Source organism: Garra rufa, chromosome 5 (assembly GCF_049309525.1).
Source record: "Garra rufa chromosome 5, GarRuf1.0, whole genome shotgun sequence".
NCBI classification, from domain to species: domain Eukaryota; kingdom Metazoa; phylum Chordata; class Actinopteri; order Cypriniformes; family Cyprinidae; genus Garra; species Garra rufa.
In genome coordinates, this window is record NC_133365.1 from 29266078 (window position 1) to 29290982 (window position 24905).

The 24905-nt window shown below is 44.7% G+C and overlaps 1 protein-coding gene across 1 annotated transcript in view; it reads left to right on the top strand.

Annotated features, from left to right (window-relative positions):
* rxfp2l (relaxin family peptide receptor 2, like) overlaps nucleotides 1–24905 on the top strand; it is an 80779-nt gene that overhangs the window by 47426 nt on the left and 8448 nt on the right. Inside the window, exons 15-16 of the mRNA XM_073840043.1 lie at nucleotides 21309–21719; nucleotides 24316–24528. Coding sequence (XP_073696144.1) covers nucleotides 21309–21719; nucleotides 24316–24528 — 624 coding nt within the window. The remainder of the gene's footprint in view (nucleotides 1–21308; nucleotides 21720–24315; nucleotides 24529–24905) is intronic.

Below are 24905 nucleotides of genomic sequence, written 5' to 3' on the forward strand. Positions count from 1 at the left end.
TCTAGCTTTCACGGACAAAAGGGGTAAAGTTTTGCAGATCTCTTATGAGTGGCGAAACGACTTCTCTTCTTTCCGCAGAAAGAATGCGCCTTGAGAAGTCTCCTCCTGGCTAGGGAGGTGGCTGCCCCTCTAGGCCTAGCGCACTAGGCCGAGAGTACAGCCGAGCCTGGAGCGGCTCTGAGGTCGAGCTCGTAATACCTAACGAATGTTAGGGGCGTGGACCAACCCGCAGCATTGCAGATGTCTTGTATTGGGACACCTGCCGTCAGAGCTCTCGAGGCACTCATGCCCCGAGTAGAGTGAGCCTTGAGTCCCAACGGTGAGGGGAGATCAGAGGACTCGTAAGCAGTAGTTATGGCATCGATGATCCATCTACTAATAGTGGGTTTTGAAGCTGGGCTCCCCCTCTTAGGGGGGCCGTAACAGACAAACAGTTGCTCTGTTTTACGCCACGTGGCAGCTCTGTGGACGTATGCGTCTAAAGCTCTGACTGGGCACATGCAGTTTAACTTCCTGTGACCTGGCTCCACGTATGGAGGAGGATAGAACGCCTGCAGCGTTACTGGCTGCGGTGCTAGGGAGGGGACCTTCGGGACGTACCCGACCCTGGGATATAGAAAGGCCTTGGCCATCCCTGGGGCAAACTCTAAATGAGATGGGGCCACTGAAAGGGCCTGCAGATCGCCTACTCTCTTGAGGGAGGTGAGTGCTAACAGGAGCGCCGTCTTAACTGTGAGGGCGCGATCCGTAGACTCCTCTAAGGGCTCGAATGGAGGCTTGCAGAGAGCTTCTAGCACCACAGCGAGGTCCCACGTGGGGACCCTGGGTGTCACTCGAGGCCTCAGCCTGAGCGCACCGCGGAGGAACCGTATGACCAAGGGCTCTCTACCTACTGAGAGGCCACCTAAAGGGGCGTGGTAGGCACTTATGGCCGCCACGTATACCTTTAGAGTGGAGTGAGCTAGCCCTGCGGATAGGCGAGACTGTAGGAACTCCAGAACTGTACCGACCGGGCAGTTGACTGGGTCCAGGTGGCGCTCGCGGCACCATCTCGCGAATAAGTTCCACTTAAGGCCATACAGTTTCCTCGTAGAGGGAGCTCTGGATTGGAGAAGGGTCTCAACAACCTCGGTTGAGAGACCCGCTCCTATGAGTTGTGCCCCCTCAGGGGCCACACCCATAACCTCCACCTCTCTGGGTGGGGGTGGCATATTGCGCCCCCAGCCTGAGACAGGAGGTCCCTCCTGACGGGAATCTCCCACGGAGAGCCGTCTAGGAGAGATACCAGGTCCGAGAACCATACTCGTGCCGGCCAGTACGGGGCTACTAGTAGCAGCCGCACTTGAAACCGACGGACCCGTTCCAGAACTCCCGGGAGCAGAGCGATCGGGGGAAAGGCGTACAGACGCAGCCTCGGCCACGTCTGTGCCATGGCATCCAGCCCCAGTGGAGCTGGATGAACTAGAGAGTACCAGAGGGGACAGTGCGATGTCTCCTGAGTCGCAAACAGGTCCACCTGAGCCTGGCCAAACACTCTCCAGATCTGCTTCACCACCTCTGGGTGAAGCATCCATTCCCCGGGCCTCGGCCCCTGCCTTGACAGGACGTCTGCTCCCACATTCAGATGTCCAGGAATATGGACTGCTCTCAGGGAGAGGAATTTCTCTTGAGACCAAAGGAGTATCCGGTACGCCAGCTTGTACAAGGGGCGTGAGCGGAGTCCTCCTTGGTGGTTTATGTAGTAAACCACCGCAGTGCTGTCTGTACGGACCAGCACGTGTTTGTTTCTTAGGTCTGTGAGAAACCTCTTTAGGGTCAGGGATACTGCCAGCATCTCTAAGCGGTTTATGTGCCACGAGAGATGGTGGGCGCTCCATAGGCCTTGGGCTGAGCGGCCACGCATGACCGCCCCCCAACCGGTAAGGGAAGCGTCGGTCGCTAGCGTGATGCGGCGACCAGGCACTCCCAGAACCGGTCCCTGAGAGAGGAACCAGGGTTTCCTCCACATGGCCAAGGCACGTAGGCAACGCCGCGTGACCTTGATCTTGCGGAGTGGGTTTCCCCTCGGGGAGAACCCCCTGGTCCTGAGCCACCACTGCAGTGGTCTCATGTGCAGCAGTCCAAAAGGTATCACGTTGGAAGCGGCTGCCATAAGACCTAACAGTACTTGAAACTGTTTGACAGTGAGTGACTGGCCTAGCTTTACTGCATTCACTGCGGTCAGTATGGAATCGACTCGTGCAGGAGACATGCGTGCCTGCATGGAGATCGAATCCCACACTACGCCTAAGTAAGTGGTCCTCTGTAGTGGAGAAAGCACACTCTTCTTGGCGTTGAGTCTCAACCCTAACTCTTTCATGTGAGCGAGAACAGCACCTCGATGCTGAACCGCTAACTGTTAGTTGAGTATGCGGATGCCCTGGAGTCACAGTGGAGCCAGCGCAGCATCCACACACTTCGTGAAAGTGCGAGGTGAGAGAGCTAGGCCGAAAGGAAGCACTCTGTCTTGGTAAGCCTTGCCCCTGAAAGCGAACCTGAGATACTTCCTGTGCTAAAGAACCAGAAAGTTCACTAAGGGTACCAGCCTCTCGAGACTGGTGTCTGGATTTACTTGAGGAACTAACTCGGAGTCCTGAAACAGCGAACTGGCAGGAAGCGCCGGAATTAGCTCCTCGGAAAACCCCCGCGGGGGTTGCGAACTCTCCAGGGCCGCTACGTTTCCGGGCGGACCAGCTAGAGGATGCTCGCGGGAGATAGCCGCGCCCTGTAACACTGGCAGGGTTAGCTGACTCATCTCCTGAGGGCCACGAAGGGGTCTGAAACCCGCACCTGGAGGTACGGTGCAAACCCCCTCGAGAGGGGCTGCCCTCAACGGCCCTGAACCACAACCGTCAGGGCCGCTTAGCCGAGGACTTCCTTGACTGGAGGACGACCCTCAGGTCAGGCCTCTTCGTCTTGGAAGCCCCCGACTTAGAGCGTTGCTTTCCGGGTCCCCTAGGCTGGGCCGGGGGAGCACGGGCGGCAACGCTCTGTTTTTGTGCCTCTCTATGGGAGCTCGTACACGGCTGAGGCTGCTTCTTAGATGGTGCAGCAGCCTCAGAGGAGAACACGCGGCGAGGAAGGAAAGTTCTGAACGCCGCCGCCTGCTTGCGGGCCTCCTGGTGCCTGGCCACAACGGTATCAACCGAAGCACCAAAGAGGCCAGATGGTTGCAGGGGGGCGTCCAGAAGCGTGACCCTGTCCTTCTCTTTTACGTCGGACAGGGTCAGCCAGAGATGCCTCTCCGCGGCCACCAGGGCTGCCGCTGCTGAACTCCTTCAGCAGGTCAGCCTGGTAGGCTTGCAGGATGCCCATGGTGTGAAGGCAAGACCCTGCTTGACCTGCTGCCGTGTATGCCTTACCCATCAGGCCAGATGTGACTTTAAGGGGCCTGGTGGGTAAGGACGGAGCCTTCAAGGATGATGCCGAGCCGGGTGACAGATAGCCCGCAAGCGTCTGTTCAACCCGTGGCATCGTCCTATAGCCACTCTCCTCTGCCCCCCCCACATTTCCATAATTTTCAGCGGGGGAGAAAAGACGGGAGGAGTATGGCTTTTCCCACGATCTCGCTAGCTCTTGGTGGAGATCGGGGAAGAAGGGAAGGCTCCGTTTTGGAGGTGCTGACTTTGTCCGCAGGAAGCGATCATCTAATCGGCTTCGCTGCGGCTCATGTGATTGCTGTTGTTCTGCGGGCCATGTGATGTGTAATTTGGCTACCGCATTAGTCAGCACCTCTACGAGCTCCTCATAGTGAGGCGAGCGTGATGGCGGTTGTGGTTCCTCTGTAACACTTTCAATGTCAACCTCCTCGGAGGAAGACAAGAGGAACTCGGGGACCTCCTCCCGGGGGGAAGAAACCGCAGCGCGGGCTTCCACATCCAGGAGGAGATCGCTCGATCCGCTGAGTGAGGGCGGAGATAGGGGATCACCCGTCTCCATACCCTCCAGCAGATCGAGCTGCGAGCCCCACGAGTGCAGCCGCCGCTCCGCCTCGGCGGAAGCGGGGCCAGACCCACGGGGCACGCTAGTGAAAGCCCCCTCCTCGAAGAGGGCTTTCCGGGAGCGAAGCAGACGCACCGGCAGGCGTTCACAGTGCTCACAGCCAGCCTTTTCGAGGGCTGACTGTGCATGCTCCGCTCCCAAGCAGACCACGCATAGACTGTGTGTATCCCCACCAACAATGAAGCGTTGGCAGGGAGGGACACACTGTCTATGCGGGCGCTTAACCACCATCAAACTCTTTTTCTTAATAGGTTGTAAAGATGCCATTCTACTCAAATAAAAGTGTGTCAAACTGGACACAAAAACAGCAGAAATGGCAAGACAGACACAGACACAGAGCGCTCTCGCTGAATGACAAAAGCTGCCGCCGGCTTCAAACGCACGTGCTTTATACTTCCTGGTCGGTGACGTCACCGCGCCTGTGACGTCACCCCCGTCATTTCATTGGTTGTTATACACAGTTCAGAGTGCGGCCCGCCAATGGCGTTCCCCATAGCGTTCCTGACGCGGCTCGAGTTCCCGGAAGGGAACTTGGGAACTCAAAGTAGTTGTCTGACTACATCAGATAAGGTTGACATTTCTAACAATACAATCAACTAAAACACCTAAAGTCAACATAAAACAGCCTGCACAGCCCATTTTAATTCTGTAATACTTCTAGAAAATAGATGTAGACTAAGGTTTATCCAATTTTTTTTAAAGAAATCGTCAGTGCTCACCACATGCCTTGTTTTAATACAAAAAACACAGTCAAAACAGTAACATATCAAGTGAAATATCATTACAATTTCAATAACTTTTTTTTGCATATCCATATAATATTTTTTAAAATTCATTTGTTCCTAAACCTGAATTTTCAGCAGCCATTATTTTAGTCTTCTGTCAATGATCCTTCAGAAATCATTTATTTGCATGATTAAATAATTGTATTCCTGTTGAAAACACTTGTGCTGCCTTTTTAGTATTCTTTGATGAATAGAAAGCTCAAAAGAACAACATTTATTTAAATTAAAATTGTAACAATATAAAAGTCTTTATTGTCCCTTAATCAATTTAACGCATCCTTGCTTGTGTAAGGGTGGCAGCCCCAGAATAATTAAAATAATAGGTTTACTTGAATTAATTAATTTGGGCACTAGACAGGATTAAGGCTGTCAAAAAGAAATACAGTAAATACCCCAAGATATCTCAAAGGAAAAACCTCCAGTTACAAAAATAGCTATGATTATAATAATAACAATAGTTGTTTTTTTTCACACAATAATGCTTTGATGGAATATAAAGGACTTCTTCTAATTAAGAGTCACAACAAGAGTTTCAATATTATATTCACAAAAAAAGTTATTTTCACACAAAAAAATGGAGGGGAAAAACAATATAACTGACCACAATCATTAGAATGTAGTGTACATTCTAATGTTTGTAGTCAGTCAAAAGTTTTTAATGTTTTAAAGAAGTTTGTTCTGCTCACCAAGCCTGCATTTATTTGATCCAAAATACAGCGAAAACACTATAATTATGAAATACTTGTATTATTTAAAATACCTTTTTTCTATTTGAATATACAGGTGCTGGTCATGTAATTAGAATATCTTCAAAAAGTTGATTTATTTCACTAATTCCATTCAAGAAGCGAAATATGTATAATGTATACATTCATTCCACACAGACTGATATATTTCAAGTGTTTATTTCTTTTAATTTTGATGATTATAACTGACAACTAATGAAAACCCCAATTCAGTATCTCAGAAGATTAGAATATTGTGAAAAGGTTCAGTATTGAAGACACCTGGTGCCACACTCTAATCAGCTAATTAACTCAAAACACCTGCAAAGGCCTTTAAATGGTCTCTCAGTCTAGTTCTGTAGGTTACACAATCATGGGGAACACTGCTGATTTGACAGTTTGACCACTGACACCTTGCATAAGGAGGGCAAGACACAAAAGGTCATTGCAAAAGAGTCTGGCTGTTCACAGAGCTCTGTGTCCAAGCACATTAATAGAGAGGCGAAGGGAAGGAAAAGATGTGGTAGAAAAAAGTGTAGCAATAGGGATAACCGCACTCTGGAGAGAATTGTGAAACAAAACCCATTCAAAAATGTGGGGGAGATTCACAAAGAGTGGACTGCAGCTGGAGTCAGTGCTTCAAGAACCACTAACGCACAGATGTATGCAAGACATGGGTTTCAGCTGTCACTTTTCTTGTGTCAAGCCACTCTTGAACAACAGACATTGTCAGAAGCGTCTCGCCTGGGCTAAAGACAAAAAGGACTGGACTGCTGCTGAGTGGTCCAAAGTTATGTTCTCTGATGAAAGTAAATTTTGCATTTCCTTTGGAAATCAGGGTCCCAGAGTCTGGAGGAAGAGAGGAGAGGCACAGAATCCACGTTGCTTGAGGTCCAGTGTAAAGTTTCCACAGTCAGTGATGGTTTGGGGTGCCATGTCATCTGCTGGTGTTGGTCCGCTGTGTTTTTCAAGGTCAACGCAGCTGTATACCAGGACGTTTTAGAGCACTTCATGCTTCCTGCTGCTGACCAACTTTATAGAGATGCAGATTTCATTTTCCAACAGGACTTGGCACCTGCACACAGTGCCAAAGCTACCAGTACCTGGTTTAAGGACCATGGTATCCCTGTTCTTAATTGGCCAGCAAACTCGCCTGACCTTAACCCCATAGAAAATCAATGGGGTATTGTGAGGGGAAGATGCGATATGCCAGACCCAACAATGCAGAAGAGCTGAAGGCCACTATCAGAGCAACCTGGGCTCTCATAACACCTGAGCAGTGCCACAGACTGATCGACTCCATGCCACGCCGCATTGCTGCAGTAATTCAGGCAAAAGGAGCCCCAACTAAGTATTGAGTTCTGCACATGCTCATACTTTTCATGTTCATACTTTTCAGTTGGCCAAGATTTCTAAAAATCCTTTCTTTGTATTGGTCTTAAGTAATTTTCTAATTTTCTGAGATACTGAATTGGGGTTTTTATTACTTGTCAGTTATACTAATCAAAATTAAAAGAAATAAACACTTGAAATATATCAGTCTGTGTGGAATGAAAGTATACATTATAGAAGTTTCACTTCTTGAATGGAATTAGTGAAATAAATCAACTTTTTGAAGATATTCTTCAGTGTCAGATGATCCTTCAGAAATCATTCTAATATGCTGATTTGCTGTTTAAGAAACCATTTTTATTATTATTATTAAAATAAGTTTAGTACATTTTTTCAGGATTCTTTGATCAATAGAAATATCCAAAAAATCATCATTTATCTGAAATAAATTATATACTACACCATTCAAATGCTTGGAGTCAGTATAATTGGGAAAGAAATTATTGAAATTAATACTTTTATTTAGCAAGGATGCTTTAAATTGATCAAAAGTGATCATAAAGTAATTTATGATTTTACAAAAGATTTGTATTTCAGTTAAATCCTGTTGTTCTGAACTTTCTATTCATCAAAGAAACCTGAAAAACTACTCAGCTATTTTCAACATAATAATAATAATGCATATTTTTTTGAACAGCAAATCAGAATATTAGAATGATTTCTGAAGGATCATGTGATGGAGTAATGATGCTAAAAATTCAGCTTTGAAATCACAGGAATAATAAAGCAATAAGCCTCAAGAAGCCATGATTTACAGTGAATTTATAACAGCTAAGGGGTGTTGTTAGGCACGACGTGAAGCTGTTATAAATTAAAAAAAAAACTTAGCTATTATAAATTCACTGGGCTTATTTTTATAAAATGGTTATTCCATATACATAGTAAGGTTTCAGAGCAAATAAAGTGTAATGATATTAATAAAAACAGTATTCTTCCACCAAATCAATGTAGTTCCTCTATGCAAATGTAAACAAAGGTGTATGTTTGTAGAGTAATCTACAACATCTTAGAACATGGCTCATCCAATCAGAATCAAAAACCGGAACTAGAAATTTTTCCATACATTTAAATAGTACAAATATTTTAAAAATGTTACTGTTTTGCTGTACTTTGGATCAAATAAATGCAGGCTTAGTGAGCAGAAGAGACATCTTCAAAAAAACTATAAAAACCGTACTGTTCATAAACTCTGATGACTAATCAGGTCAGGTATGTGTATTACTATAGTAAATATTGTTTACAAATTATATATTACATTTAAATAGTGTTGACGTATTAAATCGTCTATCTACCTATGTAAAGTGAATGAACAAGTTGTTTGTTTGCTTTTTGAAATGGCAGCGTGTGAATGCAGGGTCTAATTTTGGAAGTTCACAGGCGTCAGACAAACAGGCTTAAAGGGTCGTAGTTCCCTCTAATTGCAGCATTTACACACACACGTGCCATTATACACACTCGGCTAATTATACACATCAACACATTGCTCTGAAACTCACTAAATTATACATCTATGCAGTATCACAAGCTTTTAATAAACATCAAAACACACACACTCTTTCCCACCCACTGGGTAGATAAATAATTACAACAGTTGGTATCTTTAGATACACACAAAGAGAGCTTGCTGACTTGTGTACGACCTCGCTGACACATGAAACACGCTGCAATACAACAGCTCATACCTGGACACGCATACACACTTTCATTCAACAACAGAAATGGAAAGTTTTATTAGAAAGAGGTTGGATCGGCTTGCAATATCTAGAGCTGTTCAGCTGGGGATCAGAGTCTGAGGACTAATCTGTGTCTCAGTGATGGAGAGAGATAGCAGACAGGGGGCTGAAAAGAGATGGATGGATGAACAGATGGCTGGATAGGTGCAGTTTTTTAACCTAACCCACACAGAGTTGAAAGGACATGTCGCTCTCTTAAATGATCAAAACCTGCCGCCCCCTCAGATGAGAGACATGCAGAGAGAGGTAAGAGTTTGCTGTGTGTGTCTCCAGCTCTGGAGTTTCCCCACTGAGTAACACTGGCTGGAATATGTTTAGTAGTGGTGGTGGAGGTAAGAGGGGAGTGTTTTGCTGTCTCTGTAGACCTTACTTATTTAGTTAGGGACTAGAATAACACGGTATTCATGCTTACTTGCAAAAACCCATTCACAGAAACTTCTCATCTCAGAGGCCCTGCTTTGATGAATGAAAACCGAAGTGGAGAGAGACATCTATGTGACGGAAAGAAAATGATTTGGAGGGAGTGCAGTGAATGAAAGTGTGTGGGTGATTTGGTGGTGGTTAATTATTGGCTGAATCATCTGCTCAGCAGGCTTTTGGGACCCACAAATCAAGACAACTGCAAAAAGAGAGCCACAAACTAGCCTAACCACACACTGTCAAAAGTAAATACAGCAGGAAGCATAGAACGTGACTGATTATGAATACAGAAAAATACCCCCCAAAATATTATAGTTTTATTTGAAGGGATAATAGAAATTACTCACCCTCATGTCGTTCCAAACCCATAAGACCTTTGTTCATTTTTGGGACACAATTTAGATATTTTTGATGAAATCCGAGAGCTTTCTGACCCTGCATAGACAGCAGCGCAACTGACACGTTCAAGGCTCAGAAAGGTAATAAGGACTAGGGATGGGTGATATCCTTTTCATTTGCGATACACTGGTAAAAACTCTACCCACAATAAGAATTAGTCTTCCCATAATAATAACGATAAACTCTAGTTGTTGACATATTTCTATGTGCGACAGCGCGGAGTGACATGGCTGAAGGCGGATGTGAAACTGAGGAGTAGTAAATCGTTAAACTAGGAGCTCCTTTTACAATCTGGAACTGGTTTGGTCAAAGCTGTGCAGTGCAACAACAACAACAAAAAAACTCAGTCTGAGGCTTGAATAAATGTACTAAAGTAGTGTGCGATAGAGTTTTGCATGTGTATGAACCTGTTTACAAACCTGTTGTCCAACAAAGATATCATTTATCGACTCCAAGTTAACTTCATAGGCAGAAATCATACTAATGTTATTTTGTAGTATTACAAAAGCTATGTTGATCAGCATTGCATTATAAAAAATACTTTATCCTTATAGAAATACCCAAGATATATAACCATATATTGTCACAATCGTATGTTTGTCTTCAAGTTTCCTCAGTTAAAATGTATCTATCTGCGTTTTATTCAGCTACAGCAATAACTGGATAAGAGATTTCCAGGAGCATCGTCAGTACTATTAATTAAACGATGAGCGCCGCCATTACGAATTCTAATGTCAGATTGAATGCTTTTCTGTTCCGGTCTCCATAGGAACCCATTCAAATAGCGTCCATCTGTTTTTAATGTAGCTAACATCCGCAGCTTCATGTCATCTACACACTCATTAAAGTGAGCCACTGACAAATGACGGTCATTGCGACATTGCAAAGTTATGGCGCTATGGAGCTATGTGCTATTTACAGTTTTTCTCAATTGCTAAAACACTATAACCAGTCTTTTGAACTAAAATTTCAAAACTATGACGCCATTTTTGAAAAAGCACACCCATTTCCCTAAACTATAAACACTATTCCCTGCTTTGACACATGAGTTATATTTGGTGAACTGTTACTTCAAAACTCTACACACAAATCCCTACATTTCTCAGTGCTTACACCATGAGGTCATTTAGAAAGCACAAGCATTCAATATTGTTCACTCAAGTCTGCGAAGTTTGAGCTCAATTAGCACACAATTACCCAAGTGGAAACACTAGGACTCAAAATTTAGCACACACCAATCAGAAGCTTCGATGGAGATAAAAGGATAAAAGTTTTTCTCAGTCACTTTGGTGCATTTCTCAGATCAGAAATGAAATATACATTTGTCTGCAGTTTCCTATACATTATCAGTCGCTATTGTCATGTTGCTCAAAATGTATTATATACTGTAGTTCTCTGTGCAATAGTCTTACCCCTCAAAACATCAAGTCATTAGCTCATCGTATAAATCATTACCTAAATGCAAAATTTTTGATCTAGTTGTCCTAATCTGTCAATCATATATTCTACACATTTCTATTAGACTTTTTGTAAATTTGCCATGAATTATTCAAGTGAATCTTGACTTTCACTAATGAAGATAATATAGATCAACCAATGATAAAGCAGTTCTCTGAAATAGATCAAAGGTACATCTCATGAACCTTCCATTGGAAAGCAAATAGACAGAGGACAACACAGGAGTTACAAATTCTGACAGTGGACTTTCTTATTTTTATTTTCACCTTTGTGCCCATATTTCTTTTTTTTTCTGTTTCACAATGACGTTGTGTGCTTTTATTTTATTTTTTTTATTTTTTGTCAGACCACTAGTACAAGTGTAACTGTGAATCCTATCCAGTCTTTTTCAATCAATATCCCACATACAGTAATGTGTAATTTTGAAGAGGAAGAGTAGGAGGTGAAAGAGGAAGAGGAGGAGAAGAAGGTGGATGATGATGATGACGACAACATGGAAGAGACAGAGTAAGGGCAAGGGAAAGAAAACAAGCAGTCTCATATATTTTAGTTGATGAGTGCCAGGGTTGGATCAGGCATGCAAGAGGATTTTACCCCTGCTGCCTGGCCAGGTCTAATTTAGCCTGTGATGCTGAAGAGGTTCTTTGGCCTGTCCCAGACCAAAGACAGGATGCTGGGCAGAATAATTATTTTGTTGTTTTTTGCTGTTTTGTACTGTACAGTACATTAAATTAAGGAATAAAACACTTGCAAAGGAATAGATTTGTTGTGTTCATCATGTGAAAAGTTTTTTATTTGTATTGTTTTTGTAGTATTGTTTTGAATTTATCTCATCAGTGTGTAAAACTGTGTTGTAGTGTGTTTGTTTTTGAGGATTTGTGTGTCATGTCTGAAAGCAAAGTTTGGTTTTTCAGCAAGATTGAATTGTTTTGAGTGGAGAGCTTCATTTTGACCTCAATATAGGAAGTTTGGGGAAATGAGTTAGGAGTTGTGGATTTGTGTTTAGAGTTTCGCAAATAAGAGGCATAATTTCAAGAAATGTGTTTAAGCAATTGAGAAAAACTGTAATACATTTTAGTTTAACATCAGATTATTAGCTCAGAATATACGCTAATTTGACTAGAAAGAATGGAGACCGGAAATGCAATGCATTCTTTCAGTAAAGAGCTGGACTTACTTCCGCGTTCAGGAAAAAAGTCTGTACATATGTGGAGTTTTTGCGCAAGGGTACCTTCGGCTTCCGGTATGAATTAAACAGTCATTACATTACCTCTGGACTAATGCTTGCACCACCCTATTTTGGGTAAAAAAAAAAAAAATAGGAAAGATAATACTTTTGTCTAAGGAAACAGGATTCCCTTAATTTATTGTTATTGCAATAAATACCAGAAATTATCATGATAGAATTTTAAGCTCATATTGCCCATCCCTAATAAGGACATTGTTAAAATAGACCATGTGACATCAGTGGTTCAACTGTAATGTTATGAAGCTATAAGAAAACTTTTTGTGCGCACAGAAAACAAAAATAACAACTTCATTCAACAATTTCTTATCTTCCATGTCAATGGAAATGCGTGGCAGAGCCTAACACAGAACAGAAGAATTGTTGAATCAAGTCGTTATTTTTGTTTTCTTTGCGCACAAAGCGTATTCTTATAGTTTCATAAAATTACGGTTAAACTACTGATGTCACATGGACTATTTTACCAATGTCTTTACTACCTTTCCCACCAACCTCCGTTAAGCTTGTCTAATAGGTGCCCAAGTTCATCGCCCAATGGCGGCCTTACAGACACTTGTGGCACGTTGGACCAAGACCACGTGTACCAATTTTCATGTTAATAGGTCAAACAGTTGTGTAGTTATGGATGTTTTTATGTTTTTTTGCCCTCTTATAGCACCACGAAGTGGCCAAGCTCCACAACTTTTTTCATATGTCCTCAGATTCTACTCTCAGATACTTTTTATGATTTTGGTGATGATATCTCATTCCATTCAAAAGTTTTAGCCATACCTGTGGGAACTTTTCAGCATGACGCAAAATACGTACCATTAAGTATCACTGCAGTTTCCAACAGAAATTAACACTAGAAGCGGTAAAACAGCGAACAGATGTAATCGTTTTGTGTACATAGTTATGATTACAGCTCCACATGTTTCATTTTCCCGGATGTAACAAGCTTGCTTGGTAGCTCAGCTGACACGGAATTGGACTTAGGATGTGGAATCCTTGGGCACAAAACCCGTGGAATGTACTCACAATAAAAGAGCTAATCGATGAGAGATCGAAAAAAAACTAAAACAGCATACTTGCGATTGCGTTTTTAAATGACATTTGCTTTTGTTCATACTATTGGGTAGGTTTAGGTGTAGTGTGTCACGGATTGGTCAGGTTCTGCACCCACAATCACTCCCAGATCACCGTCACCTGAGTATTGATTAATGAACACCTGCACGTAATCATCACCAGCACATAAAAGACACTCTCCACACACCACTCATTGTCCGGGCTCGTTCCAGAGAAAGCGGACTTCCAGTGTCTTTTGGCGAGTATCACTATCGAGATTACTTACCCCATTGTACTTACCTTATCTCTGTCTCGTTCCAGTCTTCCAAGCGCCAGTCCTCTGTGTCTTCTCAGTATCCAGTCATTAGCGGTGTGTGGCCGTAAGCTGACTTTCGCGTCAGCGGAGGGTGGTGGATCCACGAACTCTCTGAACCCCTCTGGCTTTCGTTCTTGGAATCCTCCAGTCTCGCCACCTAAAATGGAAAGGACCTGTTACCCTCTTCACGTTACCATCCAGCTCTGAATTCATCACTTCAAGTCTTGCTCACCTTCACGAACTCACTATCCACCTCCGGCACTGCTGCTTATATAAATAAAACACCATTCGTATACACTTACCTTGTTGTCCCGTCTGCTTCATAACAGGAAGCCCGGACCATAACAGTAAGCAGCATGAGTGCTCAGGATCCATTCCAGGAACTGGTGGATAATCTGCGGAAGGTTTTGTTGTCATCCCCATCTGTCACCCCTTCCGCACCGCCGGCACCCGTACCTCCATGCACTTCTTCGGAACCACCATCCAGTCCCATGGCCCGACCAGCGCCCTACGCTGGCGGGGCGGAGGAGTGCAATGGATTTCTACTGCAATGTTCTCTTGTCTTTACTATGCAACCAGCGCTCTATCCTACAGACCAGTCTAAAATAGCGTTTATCACCTCTCTTCTCACAGGACCAGCTTTGAAGTGGGCCGAATCGATGTGGCAGCAAAGCGGGCCGGCCACTCGTTCCATCCAGGCATTCATCAATCACTTCAAAGAAGTGTTCAACCGTACAGACGGGGAAGTATCAGCGGGTGAGCAGCTCTATCACTTATCACAAGGATCGATGTCCACTCATGAGTATGCCTTACGGTTTCGAACCCTAGCCGCTGCCAGTGGATGGAACGAGCGGTCGTTGCTGACCACCTATCGTCTCGGACTCGAACCCCGTCTTCGCCTCCAACTAGCTGCGTTGGATGACGCTATGGGTCTGGAGCGTTTCATACAGCAATCCATCAGATGTTCTGACCGCATGCAATCATATCAGACTCTCTCCGATGTCTCTCCTAATGCACTCCTCCGCCCAGTGGAGACCGCCAGTCCTCCAGAACCATCCACCATCCACCTTCAGATTGGAGCTCTTCACCAAGAAGACATCCAACTTCTGGTTCTGGAGGGGGCCACCATGGACATCATCTTGGGGCGCCCGTGGCTGGTGAAGCACAATCCCATCATCTCTTGGGGCAATGGAGAGGTAATCCGGTGGGGTCATGACTGTTTTCCAGAGTGCTTTCCAGAAGCTCCACGTCCTATACCAAGACCCATTCCTGTCTGCGCCACATCCATCGAGAGCCCTTTGGAGCAACGATCCACCGAGGTTCCGGATATCTACTCCTCTTTCCAGGACGTCTTCTGCCCCAAGAGAGCTTCCCAGCTACCTCCCCATCGGCCATGGGACTGCGCCATAGACCTGATTCCTGATGCTCCTTTGCCCAGAGGAAGGATCTACCCGTTGTCACTTCCGGAGACAAAGGCCATGGAGGAGTATATTCACGAGGCTCTCCAGCAAGGATACATTCGTCCCTCCACTTCTCCCGCTGCATCCAGCTTCTTTTTCGTGGCGAAAAAGGATGGAGGGCTGCGGCCGTGTATAGACTACCGCATCCTGAATCAAGCCACAGTCAAGTTTAAATATCCCCTTCCTCTCGTCCCAGCGGCCCTCGAACAACTCCGGTCAGCCACCATCTTCACGAAATTGGACCTCCGCAGCGCTTACAATCTGGTGAGAATACGGAAGGGGGATGAGTGGAAGACGGCCTTCGTGACCCCTACAGGCCACTATGAGTATTGCGTCATGCCCTATGGCCTGGTCAACGCCCCTTCCGTATTTCAAAACTTCATGCATGAAGTCCTCCGGGAGTTTCTCCATCGGTCAGTGATTGTCTACATTGACGATATCCTCATCTACTCCCGGAGTGAGACTGAACACATCCACCACGTTGCGGAGGTCCTCCAGAAACTCAGGGAACACCAACTCTTCTTGAAAGCAGAAAAATGTTCATTCCACCTTCCATCCGTTCAATTCCTGGGATACATCATCGACCGTGAGGGTATTCGTATGGACGAGAGGAAGGTGTCATCTGTCACGTCCTGGCCAAAACCCTCTTCTGTCAAAGAACTCCAGAGATTCCTCGGTTTTGCTAATTTCTACCGCCGTTTCATTCAAGGTTATAGTATCATTACAACTCCATTAACCAACCTACTCAAAGGAAAACCGACTAAACTTACCTGGAACCCCGAAGCCGCCGCAGCCTTCCAATCCCTCAAGGACGCCTTCACCCAGACTCCTATTCTGCGCCATCCGGATCCCGACCTCCCTTTCGTGGTGGAGGTGGATGCATCAACCTCGGGAGTCGGAGCGGTTCTCTCCCAACATCACGGAACTCCAAGTTTACTCCATCCATGTGCCTACTTCTCCCGGAAGTTCAGCCCGGCGGAGAAGAACTATGACATCGGCAACCGGGAACTTCTCGCCATCAAGCTCGCCCTGGAGGAGTGGCGACACTGGTTGGAGGGAGCTAATCACCCTTTCCTGGTACTCACAGATCATAAAAACCTCCAATACCTCCGTGATGCAAAAAGGCTGTGCCCACGTCAGGCCAGGTGGGCACTGTTCTTTTCAAGGTTCCACTTCTCCATCTCCTATCGTCCCGGTCCAAAAAATATAAGAGCAGATGCCCTGTCTAGAATCCACGACTCCACTGATTCCACTGAACCTCCCAGCAATATCCTCCCACAAGACATCTTCATCAACCCCATCGAATGGTCTGCTCCTCCTAGTGTCGCTACTCCTGCTCCTCGCCCTCCGCCGGGCTGCCCTCCTGATCGACGTTACATTCCTAGGACACAACGGGTAGATCTCATTCGCTCCATCCACACTTCCCTGGGCACTGGGCATCCCGGGACCAGCAACACCCTCTCGCTGCTATCCGAGCGCTTCTGGTGGCCTGGGATGGCAAGGGATGTGCAGCGGTTCATCCAGGGGTGCAAGGAGTGTGCCATGTCCAAAAGTCCCAGGCATTTGCCCGCAGGTAAACTCCATCCCTTGCCGATCCCGAACCGCCCCTGGTCACACCTGGGAGTGGATTTTATGACGGACTTGCCAGCATCGGATGAAAACACCTGCATCTTTGTTATAGTGGATCGATTCTCCAAGTTCTGCAAGTTGCTGCCCCTGAAAGGACTACCCACTGCCTTTGAAGCAGCCCAACTCCTGTTCAATCACGTCTTCCGTCAGTATGGAATACCTGAGGATATTGTATCGGACCGCGGTCCTCAGTTTATCTCCCGTCTATGGAAATCCTTCTTCCGTCTCCTAGGTGTGACCGTCAGCCTCTCCTCTGGCTATCATCCGCAGTCCAATGGCCAGACGGAGAGGAAAATCCAGGAAGTGGGGCGGTTCCTCCGGACCTTCTGCCACAACCACCAGAACTCCTGGAACCAGTTCCTGGGCTGGGCAGAGTATGCCCAAAATTCACTGCGGCAACCGTCCACCGGCCTCACACCATTCCAGTGCGTCCTCGGATTCCAACCACCGCTATTTCCCTGGAATGGTGAACCATCTGAGGTCCCCGCAGTGGATCACTGGTTCCGGGAGAGCGAGAGGGTCTGGGACGAAGCACATCACCACCTACAGAGGGCAGTACGCAGACAGAAAGCCTTCGCGGATCGGAGGAGGGCCCCAGCTCCAGAATTCAGGCCAGGCGATCAAGTGTGGCTTTCCACTCGAGATATCCGTCTGCGACTGCCCTCCAAGAAATTAAGTCCCAGGTTTGTTGGTCCCTTCAACATCCTGGAACAGGTCAACCCCGTCACCTACAGGCTTCAACTCCCACCTGAATATCGCATTCACCCCACCTTCCATGTCTCACTACTAAAACCATTTCATCCACCTCTCACTCTCTCCACAGAACCTGACCACGAAGAAGAACCTCCTCCCCCCCTCATGCTGGAAGATGGAGCCGTCTACTCCGTCCGGGAGATTCTCCGGTCTCGTCGTCGTGGTGGTCTACTCGAGTACCTGGTTGACTGGGAGGGTTATGGACCAGAGGAGAGGTCATGGGTCCCAAGAGACGATATTCTAGATCCCACGCTCACTGAGGAGTTCCACGCTAGTCATCCTGAGTTCCCTGCACCCCGAGGACGAGGTAGACCACCACGGCGCAAGAGACTTCGGCCCTCAGGAGCGGGCCCTGGGGAGGGGGGTAGTGTCACGGATTGGTCAGGTTCTGCACCCACAATCACTCCCAGATCACCGTCACCTGAGTATTGATTAATGAACACCTGCACGTAATCATCACCAGCACATAAAAGACACTCTCCACACACCACTCATTGTCCGGGCTCGTTCCAGAGAAAGCGGACTTCCAGTGTCTTTTGGCGAGTATCACTATCGAGATTACTTACCCCATTGTACTTACCTTATCTCTGTCTCGTTCCAGTCTTCCAAGCGCCAGTCCTCTGTGTCTTCTCAGTATCCAGTCATTAGCGGTGTGTGGCCGTAAGCTGACTTTCGCGTCAGCGGAGGGTGGTGGATCCACGAACTCTCTGAACCCCTCTGGCTTTCGTTCTTGGAATCCTCCAGTCTCGCCACCTAAAACGGAAAGGACCTGTTACCCTCTTCACGTTACCATCCAGCTCTGAATTCATCACTTCAAGTCTTGCTCACCTTCACGAACTCACTATCCACCTCCGGCACTGCTGCTTATATAAATAAAACACCATTCGTATACACTTACCTTGTTGTCCCGTCTGCTTCATAACATAGTGCAGATGGTACGTTATTTTAAATAACGCCACTCAGCGGACATTTCAAGTCAGAACTGCAGTGACACGTATAAAAACAACTTCACATAAAACGTACCATATGTAGATTCATCTGTTCTGGGGGAAAAAAATGAACACTCTTCTAGCACCACTCAGTGGACATTTCACATCGAATATGTCATGAAACGTACATGGCAGTAAGTATTTAGCGTTCCCACTATGAAGGGTCAGAAAGCTCTCTGATTTTTTTCTCGGATTTGTGTTATGAAGATGAACGAAGGTCTTACGGGTTTGGAACGACATGAGGGTGAGTGAACTATCCCTGGTTTTCCAAGATGGGTTTCATTCGGAACAGGCCTTGCAAGGGTCGATTAACGAAGTTGAACACTCATTCTGTGTGTCAGGTGCAGAACCTGGCTTCAAAAAACAGATGCATGAGTGCTGCCAGCATTGCTTTAAAGGTCGCAGAAGTAGAAGGTCAGCTTGTCAATGCTCAGACCATACGCCGCACACTGCAACAAGTCAGTTTTCATCGGCGTCGTCCCAGAAAGAAGCTTCTTCTGAAGCTGGCTCACAAGAAAGCCCGCAAACAGTTTGCTGAAGACAACCTGTCCAAGAGCATGAATTACTGGAACCATGTCCTGTGGTCTGATGAGACTAAGATAAACTTGTTTGGCTCAGATGTCCAGGATGTGTGGTGATGCCCTGGTGAAGAGTACCAAGAAGTTTATTGAGGTTAATATGGATTCTATTATGTACTGTACAATCTGAAGCAGAACATGATGCCTTCCCTCCAGAAACTAGGCCGAACAGCAGTTTTCCAACATGATAACGATCCCAAACACACCACCAAGATGACAACTGCCTTGCTGAGGAAGCTGAAGGTGATGGGGTGGTCAAGTATGTCTCCAGACCTGAACCCTATTAAGCACCTGTGGGGCATCCTCAAGCGGAAAGTGGAGAAGCACCATTTGTCTAAACATCCAGCAGCTTTGTGATGTCATTAGAGGAGTGCAAGAGGATTCCTGCATCAACCTGTGCAGCTCTGGTCAATTCCATGCCCAGGATAATTAAGCCAGTGCCAGATAACATTGATGCTAACTAGGGATGGGAATCGAAAAACCGGTTCTTGTTGAGAACCGGTTCCCAGTGTTTCAATTCCATCGAATCGTTTGCAAAATTTGCAAACGATTCCCTTAACGATTCCAGTGGGCACGAATGACGTCATCACGCGCATTGCGTAATAAGTCAATAAGCATTGGCGCCTAAGCGGAACAAACGCTCAAAAGTCTGGTTGTATTTCACCAAAAAAGACGAAAATAGGGCAACTTGCAATACTTGCAGCGTAGATATTTCCTCAAAGGGAGGAAATACCACTAACATGCTAAAACATTTGCGCACACAGCATGCAATAACAATAAAAGAATGTTGCGTTTTCGATCCGCTCCGGACTAACAGTTCTCAACCCAGCAGCGGCAGCAGCAGCAACAACGTTAGCATGTCCTCGGCTAATAAAGCTGCAGGACTCATTCATTCCCATTATATATTTTCTAGGGAGATGACAAAGATTCTCAGCCCTAAGTACAAAGCCCCAAACAGAGACAGTTTAACTATGCTAATCAACAATTTGTTGTCCGTTTTCTTCCATATGAGAATCGATAAGGGAATCGATAAAGAATCGAATCGTTAAGCAGAATCGAAAATGGAATTGGAATCGTAAAAATCTTATCAATTCCCATCCCTAATGCTAACACAATGGACCGTTCGGTTCGCTTGTCTTGGTTCGGTGCATGTGTGCGTCGCACGGTTCAACGCATGCACAATGTAGCCTCGTGAGTGTCCTTTTTGCGCGAAATAAGAGGTGTGTGTAGACATAGAGACAGTAAAAGTGGAGTGCTGCAGGTTACGTCACGTGTAGAAATGGCAAGTGGGAGAGATAAGGAAGGCTGCCCGGAGTTGGAGGATGCGCCAGCTATGATACGCTGTTCATCCAACTTGGCTGTGCTTTCAATTTTATTAAAGGAAAGGATGAAGCTGATTGGTTGGTTCATGTCACATGGCCTGCGGTGAGCTTGCGGAATTTTGAAAAGTTGAGATGTTTTTATCTTGATGCGGCGCAGACACGCCCGGAAAAAACGAGCGTGTCGCACCGCGTCGCTTCCATTACGAGCGCCCATACCACGCGTCTACATTTGAAATAACAAACTTGAGTGCGCAAAAGAGGCTTCATGTGAACGGCCCCTTAGCCAGGTCAGATGTGTGGGAACATTTTGGATTTCATGTTACCTGTGATGAAGACGGGAATAAAAGAATAGATCGAACTGAGACTGTGTGCAAGCATTGTGGAAAATGCATATAATATGCTAACGGCAACACTTCTAATTTGTCAGTTCATCTGAGAAGACATCACACCAGTGTGTTGGTAGACATACAAGTTAATTCTTTAGTTCAATCTTTATGTGCTAAAAAGGCACATAAATTCCTGTGGAGATACACATTGTCCTGTTTTTGCCAAATAAATGAAAAGCATGTCATCAATGTCTTCTCTATTGCTGTATCAAATCTCCCCTAGCTTTCCTCAGAGATGGTCCCAATAATGTGCTTAAAGTCAAGTCCAATTCAGTTTGTGCATGATTACATGATAAAACTTTTTTTTAAATACGATACGAACCGAACCGTGGGTTTTGTGAACCGTGCCACCCCTAATGTTGAGTAATTATCAGGGGACACTAAATCTATACTGCTATACAAGCTGCACATCGACTACTCTAAAATATATCCAAGTTTTATTTCTATAGTATTGTCCCTTGAGAAGATATACTAAAATGGTTGCTGAAATGTGAGGGGTGCACTCACTTTTGTGAGATACTGTATGTACCAAATGGATGCATGGACAGGTTAATGGATAGACATGACAGATAGATATTTTGATGAACCAATGTTAAATCATATATTAAGATATATTTGTTTATCTCTGATAGGTGCGGACTGTCTCATGGGCGTGTATCTGCTTTTCATCGGTGCCTTTGACATCAAGTACTGCGGCGAGTACAATCGTCATGCTCAGATATGGATGGAGAGCCTGTCCTGCCAGTTGATAGGCTCTCTGGCCATGTTGTCCACTGAGGTGTCCGTCATGATGTTGACCTACATGACACTAGAGAAGTACTTGTGCATCGTCTTTCCATTCCAGCATTACCGTGCCGGACGAAAACAGACCCTGTGCTCACTGACCTTCATCTGGTTGCTAGGATTTATCATTGCCGTTATTCCCTTCTGGGATAAACAGACATTTGGGAATTTTTATGGACGGAACGGAGTATGTTTCCCTCTTCACTCAGACCAGACAGAGAAACCTGGTGCCAGATGCTATTCTACAGCCATTTTTCTCGGTGAGAGCAGAGGGTACTGGAGTGTGTACATTTTGAAGTGTGTATGTTTGCGACCTGAATGAGCCAGTGTGTGTGTTTGTGTCATTCTCTGGAGGTGACTCAGGTTTGAATTGGGCTTTTCCAGGGTTATCTTACAATTTTACTGCATTTCCCCAGAGATTCAACCGTGCTGTTTTTTAATAAAGTGAACTCAGAAAAAGACCATCCCTGGCTGCGACTGCACTGAATTTAAAAAAGGTGTATAGTCACTATTTTTCTCATTGTATAAACTGTATAAAATATTATGACTTGTTTTCAGAGAATATGTAATGAATTAAGTTGAAATAAGTATTTTTAATTTCCCATCGTCATTTATTTATTTAAGAAAACTTAATTCAAAATGTGTCTACAAACTAATAAAACAAGTCTGTTTTCTTAAATTTTTTTTTTAAATATATAAATAATAAATATAGCTGCAAGCAGTGATTACTGTGTTTCAAGCATTTTAAGGCATTTAAGCACATATGAAAAATGACATTATATATTATTTAGCAAGCCTGTAACCACCTCAATGATTTCTAAAAACAATTTGGCAAATACAGGTAATTTGCTATAGAAATATGTTTTTGTAATGTTAATGACTGTTATAGTGTAGGGTACCATACGTCCTTTTTTTCCCCAGAAAAATGCATCCGGCCAGGATTCCTAAATCGCCCAATACGTCCGGGATTCGGCTTTTGCTTTCTACAGTCACCATTCATTGTGCGCATTTTTTATTAAAGCCCTGCGTGGGACTGTTTTTTAATCCCGCTCCTGCAAACATTCCAGTATTAAATATAATTTTCACGCATCACAAAGTCGCTATCAATATGCAGAGTATTTAAGTCACTTTGGATGCAACTTGTGTTGAATGTAGGATTGCCAAATCCACATTTTTTTTCCACGGAATTGGGCTGGTTTTAAACTGTTGTGGCGGACTGATTTTCTCCCGTGGGTTAAAAGTTTGAAATATTGAATAAATTCTATTTGACTGAAATACTTGTATTGAAACATTTTGCATTCTACCTGGGGTAAAACTGTGGTAGATTAGTTTTGTAAAGGACTGCCTTCGGTGACTGTAAAACAAGGGTGGGGAACCCTGATCCTCGAGGGCCGGTGTCCCTGCAGAGTTCAGCTCCAACCCTGAAAAAAAAATGTATCCTAAAAACCTTGATTAGCTTGTTCAAGTGTGTTTGATTAGGGTTGGAGCTTAACTCTGCAGGGACTCTGGATCAAGATTCCCCACTCCGGCTGTAAAATATGTAGTTTTGGTATGGAAATTGCATATTTTGATACCAAAACTAGGACGCCGATCTCCCTAAAACTTTGCATGCTTGTTTAGAATCACCTGTCGCATGTGCTCACCAGGTTTCGTAAAGTTTTGAGTTTTCTTTTAGCCTTTATAGGCTTTTAAGTACATATGGAAAGGTCCCTTTTCTACGTGACCTCATTATAGCTTCCCAAAGGGCAAATTTCAACATTTTTGGATAATTATTGACCTAGAGAGTCCAGAGAATTGCACTGCAGCGTTTTTTTGTTTTGTTTTGTTTTTTACATTTTCTCAATCATTTAACAACCAGTTGGATTGACAGCAGTGGTTCTAGAGGCAACGTTTGGAATGAGATTTATCGTATGATATGAATATTGTGCACGTGTGAAAAAACGCGTAATATACAATCGTTTATGAAAAATGCAATATCGCCCCCAGTGGCCGATTTCTTTCAAATTTCTCACAGGCCTTTAGGGCCGCGAGTCAAACAGGCCCACTGAATTTCATTCCGATTGACCTCTATTAAGCATGTCTAATAGGTGCTCAAACTTAACCGACCAAAAGCGGCCATGTTTTTGGAGATACAGAAATGTACTTATAGCCACTTGTGCCACTTTGGACCAAAACTGTGCATACCAATGTTCATGTTTGGCGAAGATACCTCCTTCCGTTGAAAAGTTATAGCTGTTTTATTATAGGCCCCTTTCAAACTTTTTGCGATGGTGAGTTGATCACTTTTTTTTTTTATCATTAATGATATTCACTCTCCAGAGAATCTTCCTGCACTGATTTGGTTCTAGGACTATTTAGCAAAAGTAGGTGTGACAGAAGAATCAGAGGCATGCGTTTGGTCCTGCGTGAGCCAATGATTCAGACATCATAAGACACTTGAGCATGCGACAAACTGTTTATGAGTTATGAGCAATTTCATACTTTTGGTCGCTGTAGCGCCCCCCTCAGGCCGATTGGAGCGAGCCTTGGTGACTTTGTAGAAGGAGTGAGTACCATTCCACTAAGTTTCAAGTCTCTACAACTTACGGTTTGGTCTGCCCAATTAGTTTTACATGGTCCTTGGCCATTCTAACAATTACAAATAGGGTTTCAGCACAACCCCTAAAAAAATTGCTTCCAAAGCTCAAAAGCCCAAAGGCAAAAGAAAAAATTCAAACTATGCTGCTAATGTATAAAAAGATTAAATTGGAGAAATACCTCAATAAACTTTCAAAGTCAAATTCACATTTGTTGAACAGCTTATTTAGTTCAGCACTTCACTTGATGTTACTAAAAATGTGTGTTTTTCTCTGTCAGGTCTGAATCTGCTGGCTTTCGTGATGATTGTGTTCTCCTACTCCAGTATGTTTTACTCCGTCCAGAAGACGGCGAAGACAGCGCGTCAAACAGTATTTGATCGAGAAGTCACTATTGCAAAGCGATTTTTCTTCATTGTGTTCACTGATGCCATGTGCTGGATCCCCATCTTCCTCTTGAAGATACTATCACTACTAGGAGTACAGATCGCAGGTAAGCAGACATGTGTGATCACATATTACAAGCTGATATGTCTAAAAAAGCACCCTGACAGGATATTATAAATGTGTCACTTAACTCATAATTGCTGTGACCGCAGTTTGGCTGCACATTAGCTAATGATCCTAATGAGGCGGCTCATTAATATTATACCATGGTGAAATGAGACATGTCTTTTACAAATCACTGCTTTATCCTAGCCTGCTTTCTAGTTAATAAAACTGCAATTCCCCTGGTTTGTTCATGTGGATGTTTGATGGATGAAGGAGGATTTACAGAGCTTTACATTCAGATCTGGCCTTTGCTCCACCAAATATTGATTTTGTTTTTTGCTTTTTGGACACATTTAAACAAGTACTATAAATAAGACA